The 18,535-nt window shown below is 40.7% G+C and overlaps 1 protein-coding gene across 10 annotated transcripts in view; it reads left to right on the top strand.

The window, feature by feature from the left end:
• The window catches only part of L3MBTL3 (L3MBTL histone methyl-lysine binding protein 3), a 96,797-nt gene that overhangs the window by 34,725 nt on the left and 43,537 nt on the right, over positions 1 to 18,535 (top strand). For 9 of the 10 annotated variants that reach the window (XM_079781281.1, XM_079781288.1, XM_079781284.1 and 6 more), the window contains 8 exons: positions 1,327 to 1,486; positions 2,831 to 2,969; positions 5,606 to 5,690; positions 7,262 to 7,353; positions 9,265 to 9,369; positions 9,932 to 10,067; positions 12,004 to 12,095; positions 14,568 to 14,719. In XM_079781281.1, coding sequence (XP_079637407.1) covers positions 1,327 to 1,486; positions 2,831 to 2,969; positions 5,606 to 5,690; positions 7,262 to 7,353; positions 9,265 to 9,369; positions 9,932 to 10,067; positions 12,004 to 12,095; positions 14,568 to 14,719 — 961 coding nt within the window. The remainder of the gene's footprint in view (positions 1 to 1,326; positions 1,487 to 2,830; positions 2,970 to 5,605; positions 5,691 to 7,261; positions 7,354 to 9,264; positions 9,370 to 9,931; positions 10,068 to 12,003; positions 12,096 to 14,567; positions 14,720 to 18,535) is intronic. The other variant, XM_079781279.1, reaches the window with a different exon arrangement.

Genomic DNA, 18,535 nt, shown 5'->3' on the forward strand with positions numbered 1-18,535 from the left:
AACTACCCAGTTTAAGCAAGAAATCTAGGAGTCATCCTGAGTGTGTTTCCCCCCAGCCCGATAGCCTGTTACTTAATCCTCTTGGTTTTTTATTTCCTAAATATGTCTCAGATCTGGCCTTTTCTATCTATTGTCACTGCCACTGGCTTAATTTAGGTCCTTATCAACTATTGCCTGAACTAATGCAGACATCTCTGAAGAATCATTCTGCTTCTAATTTCGCCCAGTTCACCCTGTATACTGAACTTAGAGGAACTTGTGTAGATTGCTTCTCTGACACTTCACCATTCCTTTTTATCTCTAGCAAAACATACAGAGATCTGGGTGGCCTGCACCCACCTGCGTGCTTTATCTCTTTGCTTTCTGTTCTGTTCTTGGTACTTTGTGTTCTGGCAGTGCCAGCGGCACTGAGCTACCTGTAATTCTGCCAGCACATCCTGTGGCTTCATGCATCCTTGCCTTTGCTCATGCTGTTTCTTCTGGCTGGGATGCTGCTTCTCACTTTGTCCAGTTGGTAAATTCCTCTTTGGCTTTTAAAACCCTGTTGGGGTTTTATATCAGAAAATCCTCCCCTGACCTCACCCCAGGCCGATTGACTCACGTCTTCCTCTGTACTACTTCTGAAACCTGTTTGTGCTTCAATTACTGCATGTGTCCCGTCTTATTACAAATACTGGTTCTCTTGCCCGTCCTCTCTTCTAGACTGTGAGCTCTCTTGGGCAAGGGCTATACTGTCATTTCCAGTGCCTAGCTTAAATTGGTGCCTGATAAATGTTTGCTGAATGAATGATTAGCCTAATGATTCAGGCGAAAGGAAATGTGCGTTCCTAAACGATTTGGATAATTGTGATTCAGGAGATCTGCTGCATTAAAAGTAAAACAGAGAGACATTGATTTAACCAATTTAGTAAAACAAAATTACTCATCAAAATGTAATAAACATGAAATAGCATAGATAACCCTTTTTAAATTTTGTCAAAGACACATCTATAAAATAGGATTGTAAAGATTGACGGTTTAATTTTCTGAATTTAGTGACTAATGTAATTTTCTTCATTTTACTTCAAACGCTGGAGAAAAAGCCTTGGACAGGCTTTTTTTTTTTTTCTGCAGAATTGTTTTGTTATGTAAATGATTTGAGTGATTTCTGCCAAGCTCATCCATCCTCTTCTCTCTCCCAAATCCTAGAGTTTGATCATTCATTCATTCAGCAAACATTTTTTTATTGTGTTGCTAACAAAATTATTAGAAGAAAAAAGTTTAAGTGTATTTTGAAATGTGTTCTGCCATGGTTTTAAATTTTTTTCTCTTCTTTTCATCTTCTAGTTTTTTCAGAGAAGACTGGGATGCCCTTCAGGTTGAAGGAGCCAGTAAAAGTAGAAGGGCTACCATTCTGTGAGAACTGTTGTCAGTATGGCAACGTAGATGAATGTCTTTCTGGAGGAAACTATTGCAGCCAGAATTGTACTCGGCATATCAAAGACAAGTAGGTTTTTGTTCTGTTCCATCTGCAGAATGGGTTTTAGAGTCCACGGTCATGGCTCTCTGACCTCCATCACCCTTTCATGCCCTTCTTTTTTCCAAGACATTTCCTGTAGAAACACATGGATCTCCATCTCATTACTCGACCTGGTGTCCTCAGTCATGTCTGATCTGAGTTTTATTGCCTGTGTTTCACCTGCAATACAACTTCTGTCTCTTTCTTTAGCTATTTGTTTACACGAATTTGATTGTTTCTCAGCTCAGAGTATTTAAAGTTCTCTGGGTCACATACATATTTTGATGATACTGATGTTTATTGAAACACAGTTTTGTTTATATTTGGAGGGTTCTTAGGTAACTCAGCTAAAACTCTACAAATGGAATAAAGCTGATTGGAAATCAACTGAATGAAGACCATAGTGAGTAACGTAATGAGTTATGTTACTGCTGATTTCAGGGAAGACTAAGAAATATGAGAGAGTGACATCAGCTGTGACTGACAGTGGTGTGACTTTGTCATTTGGGGATTATCTGACAGAATTCAGCTTTTTACCAAGAAGATGTATTTCTTGCATATAATTGTATGCCATAAATAAATGACTTGACATTTATATTTCACTGGAGTTTCCCATGTATTTTAATTAGCACAGTCTTGTGAATTGTCTGTTTTTGTTGGCCAACTGATATTTTACAAAGTTACACTTGGCCTTTTTCATTTGGACTTGTTATTCTTAATAATTAGTAAATCCTAGTTTTAAAGTTGCCCTGAAGACGAAAATATCTTTGAATAATTGATTCTTTTCTTTTTTTAATTGATTTCAGATAGGAAAGGAGAGCGAGCGAGAGAGATAGAAACAGCAATGATGAGAGAGAATCATTGATTGTCTGCCTACTGCACACCCCCTACTGGGGATCTAGCATGTGCCACAACCGGGCATGTGCCTTTAACCGAAATAGAACCCAGGACCCGATAGTCTGCAGGCTGACGCTCTATCCACTGAACCAAAGCAGCTAGGGCAATAATTGATTCTTTTATTGGTATGGGCGGCAGATGTGAAAGACAAATTATTTTACACTTGTGAGAATCTGTTTCACATATAACAGTGGTATTGGTCCCCTTTTGAAATTAACGTAGAAGCTAATTTCCACTTTCTAACCTTGACAGTGTCACAATACATGATAATGGTTTGCCATGTTCCTTATCTATGATATTCTAATGTGTACACATTTATCCTGGTGGTTAAATATTTTTCCTTTGGAGGGTGATGTTTTAAAAGAATTTGCATTGATACTCACCATGTAGATGTTTGATAGGTATTGTTTCCTGTCATTATTTTGGGTTTACAAGCAGCAGAGATCAGAAGGAGGAAAGGGACCTAGGAGAAGACAACGAGGAGGAAGACCCTAAGTGCAGTCGGAAGAAGAAACCGAAGCTATCTCTGAAAGCAGACTCCAAGGAGGATGCAGAAGAGAGAGATGATGAAATGGTTAGTATCTCTTAGGGGAAAACAGGGGTCTTTCCTAAGTGGGTAGCACCATGATCAAAGGCACTAGCTCTGAAGCTAGTTACTGACTTCAAATGCGGCGTCAGCGGCTCTCTGTGTTACCATCAGCACATTATCTACCTACTCTCTCTTTGTTGCTGTCCTCATTTCAAAATGGGAATCCTATATAATAAAGAGGTGATATGCAAATTGACCATCACGCCAACACATAAGATGGCTGCTCCCATGTGGAAACAAGATGGCCGCCCCCATGTAGAAACAAGATGGCCACCACAAGATGGCCGTCAGGGGAGGGCAGTTGTGGGCGATCAGTCCAGCAGGGGAGGGCAGTTGGGAAGGACCAGGCCTGAAAGGGAAGGCAGTTTGGGGCGACCAGGCCTGCAGGGGAGGGCAGTTAGGGGTGACCAGGCCGGCAGAGGAGGGCAGTTGGGGGTGACCGGACCTGCAGGGGAGGGCAGTTGGGGGCAACCAGGCCTGCAGGGGAGGGCAGTTGTGGGGGACCAGGCCTGCAGGGGAGGGCAGTTGGGGGCGACCAGGCCTGCAGGGGAGGGCAGTTGGGGGTGATCAGGCCTGCAGGGGAGGGCAGTTGCGGGGGGGGACCAGGCAAGCAGGGGAGGGCAGTTGTGGGGGACCAGGCCTGCAGGGGAGGGCAGTTGGGGGTGATCAGGCCTGCAGGGGAGGGCAGTTGGGAGCAACCAGGCCTGCAGGGGAGGGCAGTTGGGAGGGGGACCAGGCCAGCAGGGGAGGGCAGTTGGGGGTGACCAGGCCGGCAAGGGAAAGCAGTTAGGGGTGACCGGGCCAGCAGGGGAGGGCAGTTGGGGGTGACCAGGCCGGCAAGGGAAAGCAGTTAGGGGTGACCGGGCCAGCAGGGGAGGGCAGTTGGGGGCGACCAGGCCTGCAGGGGAGGACAGTTAGGGGTGACCAGGCCAGCAGGGGAGGGCAGTTAGGGGCAATCGGGCCAGCAGGGGAGCAGTTAGGCATTGATCAGGCTGGCAGGGGAGTGGTTAGGGGGTGCTCAGGCTGGCAGGCAGAAGGGGTTAGGGACAGTCAGGCAGGCAAGCAGGCAAGCGGTTGGGAGCCAGCAGTCCTGGATTGTAAGAGGGATGTCCGACTGCCTGTTTAGGCCAGATCAGCAGTCAGACATCCCTCAAGGGATCCCAGATTGGATAGGCTGCAGGCTGGGCTGAGGGACACATCCCCCCCGCCCCCTGTGCACAAATTTCATGCACCGGGCCTCTAGTTGTAAATAATAGTACCCCTTTCTTAGGGTGAAGAAATAGGAATTCCTTTGCTTATTGCTGGAGAGAAAGAGGCAACAGTAGACCTTCAGTTTTGACAATGCATCTTTAGTTTCTTGCAATAGATAGAATGCAGGATGAACAAGACAGCAGCAGGACAGGTCTCTACTCTCAGGGACATTACATTCTTACTAAGGGAACATATAATAAAATAAACAAGAGAAATGCCAGCCTGTGATAAGTGCTTTGCTGAGAATTACAATAGGGCTTGACGATTGGCCATTTTAAGTTGGGTTGTCAAGGAGGCCTCCCAGAGAAGGTGGCGTGAACAATGTGATCTGAATACTAAGAAGGAGTCAGCTTAGTCAAGTTAGGAGTGAGGAGCCCTCTGGGAAGTGGAGCAGCTTAAGGAAAAGTTCCTACAATAATGTGCAGCATGTTTTGTTTGAGGAAATAAAAGAAGACAGTACAGTTGAGAGTGGAGTCAGATGAAGCTGAAGAGGTCCAGGCCATGGAGGGCTTTATGGTAAACCAGAGTAATGGGTTTTCATTGTATTCTGGGTGTGACAGGAAACCATTGGAAAGTTAAAGGCAAGGAGACACTGTGATATTATTTATGTTTTAAAATGATCACTCTAGCTTTGCCAGGTGAGAGCAAAAGTGGAATGAGGGAAACCAGTTAGGATTTTATTGTAGTAGACCAGCTAAGAGGGCTGTGTAAGATAGAACAGTGGATTTGGGATCTGTTAGAGGTAGGTTTGTTGGTGTGTGAGGGAAAGAGAAGAATCAGGGCTAACTCTTAGGCTTTTGGCTTGAACCACTGACTAGATAATGATACCATTTACTGAGGATGGGAAGGCAAGGCTGGAGTATGGAATCTGGAGTTACTTGGGCATCAAGGAGTTTGGGATGCTTATGAGACATCCAAGTGGAGATCCAGTAGGCAGGTGTATGCATGAGTATGGAGTATGTACCGGGGATATCTGGTAGGAAGATGACCTTTAAAACTTAGGGAGAGAGATTAGATAGAGACCAGAAGAGGGTTGGGTTGGAGGAGACACTAGCAAAGGGACTGAGAAGAGGAGCCATGGAGGTGTGAGAAGAGAGGGTCCCAGGAGCTAAGAGAAGAAAGTGTTTCAAGGAGGCAGGAGCAGGATCCCTGCTATTCTACAGAACAATTCTTGGAAATGCTCTTATTTTGTGATGACCTTAGGCCAAAAGCAGCATAGCTCTCAAATTACATATATTCTTACTTAAAACTTAGGAAGTGAAATTGAAGAAGGGTACAAAACAAATAATGGTTTCTGATAGCTCTCTAACTTTTTGTTGGTGCCAGTTTTACAAACTGTCAAAAAATCATAGTTTCCTCTCTCATTGTAGGAGAACAAACAAGATGGGAGGATCCTGAGGGGTTCACAGAGAGCCCGAAGGAAAAGACGCGGTGATTCAGCTGTGTTAAAGCAGGGTGAGTCGATGAAGAAAAGGCTTGACTTGTCACTTTATGAAACTTAAAACATTTCATGCGGGTAGACGTTTTCGTCTTAGTTGTAATGCACATTAGGGTAGCCAAGGTATTACTTTGGGATTTCTTAAATTAAATTTTATCAATAAAGATGATAGTTTTGAAAAAATAGATAAGGGAAAAATGGAAGTTGGTAACTTTTGAATAGTGTCCGGGCAAACACGAGAACATCTTACTTTATTTGAGCATGAGTAGGTTTCATCTATTTCTGCACTTTCATTAACACCTATGTTCTTGTTCATTTCCTAAGGGTATAAGTTTTTAAGTTTTTAATGTTTTCTCTCAAACCACAGCCTCCTAATATGGTACCTTTTTTTTTTTTCATTGTTCCTCTGGCAACACTTTATTCCCATGAGGAACCCAGTCCTCAGGCCCTTCGCTTTAGTACTTGAGTGGATGAACTCCCACCTTGTTCAGCATGGACCTCACGTCATTTTCCTGGAGCCCCAGTGTCCTCTGCTGGCCTTTATCCCCTGGACCTGCCACCTCGGCCTGGCCAGTCCTTCACGTTAGGTCACTCCACTTGCACAGCTCCACTTCCGCCCCGCCCAGTCCTGTTGTCCCTACAAATCAGGACTGTGACCCCAATGTTCCTCTTCTGTGATGGATGCATTCCTTGCTTGTTCATCTTTTAAGCCTTGGAAGAAAAGCGTTTGAAACATTTCAACCTGCCTGAAGCACACAGCCTAACTTTTACCATGGGGGGAGATGGCTTCTAGTTTATGTCACTGAGATTAAAGGGAATAAATTCTCAGTTACTCAGCACTTTGCCTCAAAGATGTCATTAATCTTTCTCTCCCTTCACCTTCATTTCTATTCTCAGGGCCCTGTCCCCTGTGGGACCTTGTTCCTTTAGTCATTTATTTTTACTCCTTAGTAATTCAGACTTTTTTTCTCTTCATGAGCTCCACCTTAGCTGGTTCAGATCTCATCCCTAAAATACCTTTCCCCCAATTTTGTTACCTATCCAGCTATTGCATTTTCCTTTTATTTCCATTATTTGTCAAGTTAATCCCAAATAAAATTGATTTTAGCTGACACCATACCTTTATCACATATATTCTTTTGCTGCTCAAAATCTGTCCCTCACTGAATTGATTTTCTTCCCTTTCACCCTAATTGGTAGCCATTCCCTAACCACTCAGTGCACTGGCCATTTCTAGTTTTCAACTTCTTGACCTCTTAGTTTTTGAGCATCCTGCCCCTAGAAGCACCTGCTTCCTGTAGCTTCCGTGGTACTCTTCTGTCTTGATTTTCTGCTGCGTCGTCTTCCTTTACTCTGAGTTCTTCGGAGTCTTTCTTCTACCCTCATAGCTGAGGACACACACTGCAGTTCACTGCTTGGCTCCCATTTCCTCGGAAGAGGAGCCGAGAGAGGAGACTGAGAACACCAGCTGTGGTAGTAAGAGAAGAGCCCGGCCTCGTGGTGTTCAGGGAAGTGAGAGTTCACAGTGCACATCTGTGGATGTTTTAGACTTGGAGATTCTGTCATTTTAATCTCACTTGCCTTTCAGGTTTGCCTCCTAAAGGAAAGAAGGCCTGGTGCTGGGCCTCCTACCTGGAAGAGGAAAAGGCTGTGGCAGTGCCAACGAAGCTATTCAAGGAGGTACGGCCCCTCTGGGAGCGCTGTGTCTGACGGCACGGAGCTGCTGTACTGTCTGGCGTCAGCACTGCCATGTCCGCCGTCTGTTTTGCACCTGTGACTTGGGATGATTTCTCAAGCATGTTGTTTTGCATGTGTGTATTTATGTGGAGGGGTACCTGCAGGGCCAGCTAGCATTAGTACATGACACCTCCCTCTCTCCCAAGCTGTGTGCGTAGGCACACCGCTACACACGTGCTCTTTTCTCTCAGCATTTACCAGCTTTCACTCCATTTTAAGAGGTATTTCTGCTATTACTAAGAAACTAGTAGATAAAAGTAAAACTGGCATGAAATTTCATGTCAACATGATGGCTTTGGGAGAATAGAAATGAGTTACTGAGGTTTACGTAATATCACAACAAAAATCTAAAAATGAATTACTATATTTTATGAACTACAGTGAAAATATTGTATCATAAGTAATTTAAAATCAGTTAAAGGTATAGACGCCAAGTGTAGTTCTAGCTAGGAGCTGCTGCCCCTGGGCTAAAACGGGTCAACCAACTTTTTCTGTAAAGGGCCAGAGAGCAAGCATTCTAGGCTTTGTGGGCATCTGGGCTCGGGTGCTACAGCTCAGCTCTGTTGCTGTCCTGAAAGCAGCCATAAACAATATAGAGGTGAATGAATATAGCTGTATTCCAGTAAAACTTCAATTACAGATGGTGGCCTAGATTTGACCCATAGACTATAGTTTGTTGACTCCTAGCTTAAATTATTTAATATTTAGTCATAGTATATAATAAGTCTGCCATCAATATCTTGTTAAATATGTAGGAACTTAGGAATTTTTTAAAAGGAATTTTTTAAAAAGTATGACAAGTAAATATTAGGATGAGTTCTTTATAGTAACATATTTAATTTACTAGTAAACAGTAGTAATCACTTATGAACTTATTCTATATAATTATTTACTGTAACTTTGGTCCTTTGAGGAATAGCCTTTTTACAATTTTTAAAAAGAAATTTTATGTATAGGCCTGGCCAGCATGGCTCAGTGGTTGAGATAAGCAATGTATGTAGATCCAAATCCTCTCCCCCTCTTAAACCAAATGATAACATATGTCACTCATATTGTTGTTTGGACTTTGCTTTTTTGTTAACTTAATTTGGAAATTATTCCATCTCAGTTCATTCTTTCCTTTATCATTCTATGATATTAATGCATAAAATTCAATCTTACCGCTGTTCCATAGTAATTTAAGCTGCCCCCTATGGATTGACATGTGACATATATTAACATATATGACACACACATATATATGATATATATGTCAACCTTTAGGGAGCACCTTAAGTTATTATAGGTTAGACATAAGAAGGAATACTATAAGTACATATGGAAGATAGATACACAAATCTTTTGCCATGTAAATGTTTTAATGAATAATTTTGTACACCTGCCATTTTGCACATGTGTTTATCTCTGTTGGATAATTTCCTAGAATTAGAATTGCTGAGCTGAAGAGAGTGTTCTTTTTTAATAGATATCATGAGATTGCAATTTACTGTATATCTTTACTAGTGATGTACATGTGCATCTGTTTCCCTAGAATCTTGCCAACAGTGTTATCAAACTTTTTTATCATTACCAACCTGATAGGTGAAATATATTTTTGTGTAATTTTTATATGACTTTTATTAGAGTGAGGTTGAGCATCTTTTCAAATATGTAAAACATTTAAATTTTCTTTTCTGTGACTACCTCTTTGTAGTCTTTATCCATTTTCCACTGGATCATGAGGTGATCCTTGTCTTTTGAATTTTTAAAAGTTATTTATTTGGTTAAAGACTTTATTTAAGAATGGTAATTATTCATAATTTTAATGAAACATTCAGGATAAAATACTAAAACTGCTGTCATTTTTCATTGTAGTATCAATCCTTTCCATATAACAAAAATGGGTTTAAAGTTGGCATGAAATTAGAAGGCGTGGATCCTGAGCATCAGTCCGTGTACTGCGTCCTCACAGTGGCTGAGGTAAGCTTTATTTTTAAAATAAAATGGGGACTGTGGAGTTTTAATAATGGGAAAAGATGCTTTGAAGACATGCAAAGCTCAGGCTGCTCCCAAGTCATTATTGGAGAACGAGGATCTGTTGACTTCTCTGAGTCTGCACCAGCCTCGGTCTGGCTGGGCACCACTGCGTGTGGAACTTCATGAAGGACAAGGAGCCAGTACACAGTGTGCAGCAGGGCAGGCGCTCTGGGACTCTGCAGGAGCCGTGAGCCTGTGCTGGGCTGGCTGCTTCCACGCCAGCCCCCGACGGTGATGCGCGAATGAGAGGGGATGTGTACATGTGGGAAAAGTGTTTTTCATCCCGTATCCATGCTCCTGATGTAACCAGGGATGAAGCCAGAACACTGCAGCCCAGCCTTTACCATGTACATAATAGCCTTGGCCGTTGGATTTTGTCATGTGTTTGCTGCTGTTAATGAGGGTGCTTTGATTAACGTAAGCGGTATCATACTGGATGTCCATGCACACCGCATTCTGGGTGTGTGTTTTTGGTTATTAATTTATCAACCGTCACCTATTTCAGGTTTGTGGATACCGGATAAAGCTGCACTTTGATGGGTATCCTGATTGCTATGACTTCTGGGTTAATGCAGACGCTCTGGATATTCACCCAGTTGGGTGGTGTGAGAAAACTGGCCATAAGCTCCACCCTCCCAAAGGTATTGTCACTTTTTGGTTTCATATTTTAAGTTCTATAAAAACATCTTTACCTGTTGATTTGGAATTTTTAAGAATTCAGGCTCTATAATTCAGATAGGTCCAAATTCAAGCTTGATGAACAAATACATTCATTAGAGTGAAAGGAAAAAAAAGTAGAATCCTATTCAAGAGAATAAACTATGTCCTTGTACTTATTTGCATATAAAATAACATTTGCAAGATACTTTATTTTGACTACAAATAAATTTTAGCTACAGATTGCCATTTTATATATATATTTGAAAAAGCTGATTTGAAAAATTATTTCTAACTTGTTTACAAAATTAAGTTTACTTACTCATTTTAATGTATATGAAATTTCAAGAAATCATGCGTTGAATATATAGATGTCAATATTTAGCAGATTGGAAAGGACAATATAACACTAAAAATTGGTTTAGACGGTGGTTGAACTAATAGCAATTATTTTTTTATTATTGAGTTCTTTACAGTCTGCCAATAATTTTGCCTGTTTCATGTTTACATAAGGATCCAAGAACAACAGATACCATCTTTCAGTCCATTTCTGTGTTTAATAATGGCATATTTCCTTCCTTTTTCAGCTATTGCAATAGTAGTGTTAACATGATACAAAAGATCCCTGTTACTAGTTTGATATTTTGGGCGTCTCGCGGTTATTTTTTTAATAGCATCCTTTGGTTTTAAGTGAAAAATTGATGGCAAGATGGTATTTTCAAATAGCTGAGGGATTAAACAAAAACATACAGAAAAAAATGAGGGTAAAAAAGAAAATCTGTAAGTCTTTATATGAATTGACTGCTTATATATGGTGACTTATTAGCTGTTCTTTTCATGCTTTTAATGGGAGTAGCAGAGAACTGATAAGATAAAATGCTAAATTTCCTTTCTGTAAGAAAAGGTTGGCTTTATCAACATTAAGCATGAAATTGCGAAAATTAAGGCAAGGACATTTCCATTATTCTAATTTACCAACATGCTTACTTCATAAATCTTGAATTATCAATCCTGTGGTGATAGGCCAAAAAGATTTAATCTGTTGTATTACTATTTTTCCAGCTTCCCATTAGTTCTTACAAGTTAGTCTCCTGAAATAGAATAGGTAAGGGAAAAATAAAGAATTTGACTACTCTAGGTCACTACCCTACTGCTAAGGAGTTCTACCTAAATACTGATAGAAATGCCCGGGTAATAAAAGAAGCATACCTAAGTATAATATGTATTTACTTCCTTACACCTTTTCTTTATATCCATTACTATTTATTCAGAATTGAAAAAAAAAGTATAATTTGTTGTAAATAAACACAACCTGTGTATAAAAATGCATAGTTATGAATTATGATTTAAATTTTGTCTGTTTAAAAAAACCACTTGGCCCTGCCAGTGTGGCTCAGTGGTAGAGTATCAACCTATGAACCAGGAGATCATTGTTCGATTTCTGGTCAGGGCACGTGCCTGGGTTGCGGGTTCGATCCCCAGGGCAGCCAATTGATGATTCTCTCTCATCAATGTTTCTGTCTCTCTCTCCCTCTCCCTTCCTCTCTGAAGTCAATAAAAATATATATATATTTTTTAAAATCACTTGATCTCCTGATTTTGGCATGTTTGAATTACAGATAAAAGTGGGAATGGGCCCCCGCTGGTTTGGCTCAGTGAATAGAGCATCGGCCTGCGGACTGAAGGGTCCCAGGCTCGATTACGGTCAAGGGCACATGCTCAGGTTGCGGGCTCGATCCCCAGTAGGGGGTGTGCAGGAGGCAGCAAATCAATGATTCCCTCTCATCGTTGATGTTTCTATCCCTCTCTCCCTTCCTACCTGAAATCAATAAAAATATATTTTTTAAAAAAAGTGAGAATGGAAAACTAAGTGAAATATTTTGCTATGTTACTAAGTCTGTTTATATGTTCTTGCTCTAGGTTATAAAGAAGAAGAATTTAATTGGCAGACTTACCTGAAGACATGTAAAGCTCAGGCTGCTCCCAAGTCATTATTTGAGAATCAGAATATAGTAAGTACATCCAAAATACTTTTTCTTAAAAAAAAAAAAATAGTGGCTGTTGTGTGTAGGATAAATTCCAAGTGATAGCAAGAAACTATAACAAATTTTATTGCTTTGGAAAATAGAGTACTCTTACCTTAATTAAACTTTAAAATTAGCTTAAAATCTTCCTAAGTAAACTTCTTTTTTATAGCCATATCATGGTTGTCTTTTTTTATTGAATAGTAGCAGGCAACATAGTACAAAATGCAGGTGTAATTTACAGTTAAGGTGCATAAAAAAGTAAATTGATGGGATACTTTATTGTTACTGTCATCTGTTCAGCGTGCTGCTGCAATGGGGTTCACATAGTGAGACGAACGGAGCCCTGTTTGGATTTGTATGCTAGAGACTATGATTCACCTTCACTCTAGCTTCTAGCTATATTTTCAGTATAACGGCAGCACCATCGGATGTGTGTGTACTTTTTCCTCCTTGACCTGTATTACTACTTTCCATTACATTTGAGATCTCTGAGGAGGCTTGATACCTTACATTCTTCTTCCTGGCCCAAGTTCTGATCAAATTGGAAAGAACAGAGAGCAATCAGGTAGAAAACCAAAATATTGTCTTTGTAACTGGTAAGGGCTCAGTTGAATGGCCTATATCTGCTGTCAAATGAGCTTCTTGGTTCTGAGCCCTAGAATTAAAGTGATTTACTGGCCCTTCCTGCCCCACCACCCAAACCCAGGAGCATTGGACCAGGGCATGCACACCCTCCCACATTTAGAGTATGACCTGTTCCTTCTTGCAGATTCATCAGTCAGGTAACAGCGAGTGAGAATGTGGAAAGGAGGCAGTAATGTTTCAATAACATTCCCTCCAAATGAAAATATATATGAGGATTAGAGAAGATGTTCTTCCCACCCCCGTCCAAATGCCCTCCATTTGGGAAATTATTTTAACCTGTTGTTTTCAGCATCAGTGAAATGGCTAAAAGATTCTCTGGTCAAACTAAACATAAGCCTGGTGAATTAGAGAACTGAAGGGTGTGTGTAATAGACAAGGGCAGTTAGGTGGAAAACCCAGTGGCCTGCTCTCACTACTCCAAGTTTCCTCATCCCTGCCTGGTTCTCTGATGAAGACGTCAGTTGGGGATTTGATTAACTGCTTTGAACCGTCTTAAATTCTGTGCTTTGCTAGCACACAACTTAATCTTGGGTTATGTGATTGGTATCTAAGAAGCAATTAATTTTTGTAGTTTCCTCTACCTTAGAATACTCAAATATTTATGGTCAGAACTCTGATAGATAATTTCAGGACTTAAAAGTATGCTACAAAGTATCTTTGTAGCATTAGTGACTGCTTCTTTAATTCAGCCAGGACTGAATTCTAACATTTTCAGGTACTGGGCCATCTACAGTTTGTAATGACGTGGTATATTTATACTAAAAAGAGAGACAGCATCTATTTTGCTTAAAGTAATTAAGATAGTATCAGTATTTTCCAGTCTGGACAGAAGGATTTTATTTTTATTTATTTTTAATTGTATTTTTATTGATTTCAGAGAGGAAGGGAGAGAGAGAGAGAGAGAGATAGAAACATCAATGATGAGAGAGAATCATTGATCGGCTACCTCCTGCATGCCCCACACTGAGGATCGTGCCTGCAACCGGGGCATGTGCCCTGACCTGGAATTGAACTGTGACCTCCTGGTTCATAGGTCAATGCTGAACCATTGAGCCACGTTGGCTGGGCAGAAGGATTTTATTTTTAAATGGGCAGAAGGATTGTGATGGGCATAATTGATGCCCAAGTACACTTCTCTGAGATTAGGATATTTTTCCTCACAAAAGATTATAAGGAAAGTTTACATTTTACTGCCCCTTAAGCACTAAATTTTATTGAATTTTTTATTATCTTAGGTCCATGTCCCAGATGGCTAATAATTTGTGGATTTCCTTATATTACAAAGTATTTGAATAGCTTTATATATTAACAGCCAGTTCATTTATGAAGATGACCTACTTTCAGTACTCCTTTGAGAAATCTTTTAAGAAGCGGGAGTGAATGTGTACTGACTCACACACATTTTTAACTTACTAAGTGCGTATTTTGTGTGAAATAACTTTCATTGTTAACTCTATAATCAAGGAAGAGAAAAACAGAAAGGGAACTTATTTGGTGAATCAGACTTGCCTAGCTAATACAGTTGTCTAAGGTACCAAAACACACGTTAATATTAATTAAACTCTGAGAGGCTGAGGGTGTTTTAGTTTTGAATTCCACATAGTTAATTGGGACAGTTAATTGGGTGTAGCAACAGGGCATTTTTCTTACTGCTCTTGTTGGAAAGTGACCCCGCTGTAAAGCTGGTGGTTGATTCTTAAATGGTGTGGACACAGCTGGTGGATGCCAGGCCTTCACCCAGAGGTGCAGAGAGGGTATGGGTCTCACTGTTGAGTGTGTGCTTATCTCTGATTAAATCTGTGTGTTTCATAGACAGTGATCCCATCAGGCTTCCGAGTTGGAATGAAGCTTGAAGCTGTAGACAAAAAGAACCCTGCATTTATCTGTGTTGCTACGGTAACAGATATGGTGGACAATCGTTTCCTGGTACATTTTGACAACTGGGATGAGAGCTATGACTATTGGTGAGACATTTTTCCATTGCAGTGTGTGCTTCTTCTAATTTAGTGCTTCTCCAGGTAAACCAGGTGCATGGTTTAACCCTTTGCACTCGCTTGCTTTTTTCTCGATTCCTTTGTTCTACTCGGGATTTAATTTTTTAAATACCCCAGATTTTACAAAGCGCGGCAGTAGAATAAAAAACTGGAGTTTCTCTTCATACAAACTTATTTATATTTCAAATTATTGATACATTCAATAACCGTCACACTCGACATCCGAGTGCAAAAGGTTAAAAACAATTGTAATGCAAAGTTTGAACAGAAAATAATATGCTGCCCCACTCTTTTCTACTTCAGATCTTTAACTTTTTCCTGTTCCCTATGGCGTGTATTTCTAAATAACACCCTTTAGTTCTACTTTGTGATTTGTCTTTTAGCTGACTTTCTGCTGTGGAAGTGCAGTTTACACACCTCATCCCAACATATGCTGACACGTGACCCACACAGATTCACAGCTTCCTCCTTCAGGCTTGGGTGTCATCCCTTATTTTTTAGAAAAATATTTTCATCTATCTCTCATATTTTTATGTCTAGTAGCTAATTTAACCATTTACAATAACCGAATATATAGTAATTGAGGAATATTGTTTTTAATCCTTGTTGTGTTTGGGTGTACTAAATACGTTGCAGGAGCAACATATAAAATTATAATTATAAAATAACTAGTGGCCTGGTGCACGAAATTCGCACACATTAAAAGGGAATTAATTAGAGGAAATATTTTAATGTTGCTATTTGCCCTTTCTCGATAATAGAAGTGTCAGAGATGAAAGAAAATTAGTAAAATGTATATGAAAATCTCCCTCCTGTCAGAGTCTGGGGCACGCCACGGGACCCAGAGTCAAGTCCCAGCCCACCACCTGCACACGCTTCGAAAGCACAGGAGACTCAGACCCGGCCGGCCCCACCCCCGTCAAGTCCCTCCGGGCGGGGGGTTGGGGGGGCACAGCCTCAGGTCCCCCATCAAGCCCCGCCAGACAGGGGGCGCAGCCTCAGGTCCCCCAGCCCGATGCTGGGGCACGGGGGTGCAGCCTGAGGTCCCCTGGCCAGGCACCGGGGCGGGTGGCGTGACCTGAGGTCCCCCGTCAAGCCCCACCAGGCAGGGGGCACGGCCTGAGGTCCCTCGCCCTGGCTAGGCGCCATGCAGCCTCAGGTCCCTGCTGTTCGGTTGTGACTTTATGGTGTCCCAGCTAATTTGCATATTCCTCTATTTTATAGATAGATTATATAGATAGATAGATTATAATAAAGCCATTATATTTTGATTAAGTAATTGAAGTAATGATTTTCCATATCCAATTCATGTTCATTGATCATTATAATTCAGTTTCCTGATGAAAGGCATTTCTGAAGTGTTTAGTTCTTCTAGAGAAAACTTGAAATGATAAAATTTTAGAGAAGTGATAGATATCTCGGATTCTTAGACACTCATCAGTTTTACTGCATTATTTTTAAAAAGAGATAGTGAAAGTCATTTGCTACTCGATTTTAAAAATCCTTTTATATGTTACATATGCTTTTTATAGAATTTTTAAGATATAGATAATTCTATGTTTACATCACAGAGTCAATTACTTTTGAACATCTTGGTGTGTTTTTCCCCAGATATTTTCTGCAAAGCATAATAATTTTTCCTCAGTGGATATCTTTTTATTCAGTTTGCAATGAAAACCTTTGTTGAAATATAGACCATTTCAAGCATATACAAAAGTAGAGTAATAGAGTGACCCTCCTGCCGCCATTACATAGCACCAGCACTTATCAATTTATATCCACTCTTGTCTTCTCTGCATTCTTACTCCTAAAATCTCAATTCCAGGATTGTTGTAAAGCAAATTCCAGATAACATAACATGTCATCTGGGAATATTTCATTATGTAACTTCTAAAGATAGAGATTCTTTTTTTCTAAATATATAATGTTATAAATGCTATCATGTTACTAACATATGTAAGCATTCTCCCCAATTGTCTTGGGCTTTATTTTAGTTTGATGGTTCTAGGTTCAAATGAGGTGTACACTTTGTGATTTCTTGGATGTGCCTCTTTGACCTTTTTTTAAAAACATGTTTTTATTGATTTTCGAGGGAGAGGTACGGAGAGGGGGAGAGAGAGAAACATCAGTGTGAGAGAGAAACAGCAATCACCTGTCTCCTACTGGTGATGGAGCCTGCAACCTGGGCATGTACCCTGGCCAGGAATCGAACCAGCAACCTTCGGTACAGGTTTTGGCACTCAACCAACTGAGCCACACCAGCAGGGCCTCTTGATCTTTTCTAATGTATAGATTCCAATTGCTCTGTATCTTTTTCTTCTTCTTATAACTATTACTGAAGAAACCAGGTTGTTTATCCTATTGAGTCTCCCACAGTCTGGGTTTGCTGATTGAATCCTTGTCATGTTGCTTACCATGTTTTTCTGTTCTTCATATTCCCTGTAAATTGGTGGTTTTGTTTCATTTAAAATTATCTGTATTGATCTTCAGTGAGTGAATGGATGAGAAACTGTAAATTTAGAAATAATGTCAGTCTGTCTCTTCTGGGTCAAATACGTGTCTCCCCACCTGTGTTTGATGTGCTGTAATGATGACAGTACCAACGTGATGACTAGGGTCTAGTCCTTTGATTAATAAATGAAACTTTAAAGCAATTATTAGAGGGATTGAGCAAAAAAGAAAAAATAAGAGAGAGCTCATTGACATGGACAACAGTGTGGTGATTGCGGGGGTAAGGAGTGGGTGGAGGTGGAAGAGGACAGAGAGAGGATAATGATGATGGAAAAAAGAAAATGATTTGTTGAAATGAGAGCTTTTTGTTTTTGAAGTTCTGATTCATTTAGGGAGAATGGTTTTGTTTTTAGGTTTTGCCTGAATGTTTAGTTATTTTTGTGGTCTTATAAGTATTACAGGGTTTTTAAAGTGTAAGCTGTTTATTTGACTTAAGATCTATCTGACATACTTCTGGATAATAGTGATGAGGACGTCTAGAGGAATTTGTCAGAGTCACTTTTCTTTGATGCCTAGAGAGTAGGAAGGATTTTGAGTCCTTTTTTAGAAAGCAGAGAAGAAAAATGATCTCTTGTAGCTCTGATTTTGTACTTTTATGAGCACAAAATAATCATTTTTAGGATGGAATGTACTCTGAGGATTTACTTATACTTTTAACTGTTAACATAAAATTATATTTTGTTAATTGTCAGAAAAAGAATACAGTGTTCTCTTCATCAATATGCAATTGAGGCATATTGAAAATTGCTTAAGTGTGCTGGAATTTCTCCAGCCTTATTAAGTACTAGAGGCCCGGTGCAATTAAATACTACAGTCCGGGAGCCCTCAGGGGCGGGGGGCAACCTGGCGATCAGGGGAAGGCAACGCCCCCATCACACCTCTGCTGCTGCCACTGCTGGCAGCACAAGCCTCGGCCAGCCGTGGTTACCTGAGGCTCGGGTGGCCCTGGGCGGCTGGAGGGCTGAGGGGATGGGGACTCCGGAGGCAGGAGCATGGAGTGGCCGGACCCACCTGGGGGCGGGCCCAGCCATGCAGTGTGCCTGCCGCCCTGGTGGGGCTGAGGAGACTGGGCGCCGCCATCTTGTGGCCATGGGCACTGGCAGTCAATTAACATATTCCCTCCTTATTGGCTGTGGGCACCACCATCTTTGTGAGGGTGCAATGGTCAATTAGCATATTCCCTCTTTATTAGATAGTATTATGTTCTTTGATCTTTGAATTTTGGAATTTTTTTTCTGCATAAATTACTTAAGTATGTAATTGAGGTTATAAATT

Source organism: Cnephaeus nilssonii (assembly GCF_951640355.1).
Source record: "Cnephaeus nilssonii genome assembly, chromosome: 9".
Taxonomy (NCBI): domain Eukaryota; kingdom Metazoa; phylum Chordata; class Mammalia; order Chiroptera; family Vespertilionidae; genus Cnephaeus; species Cnephaeus nilssonii.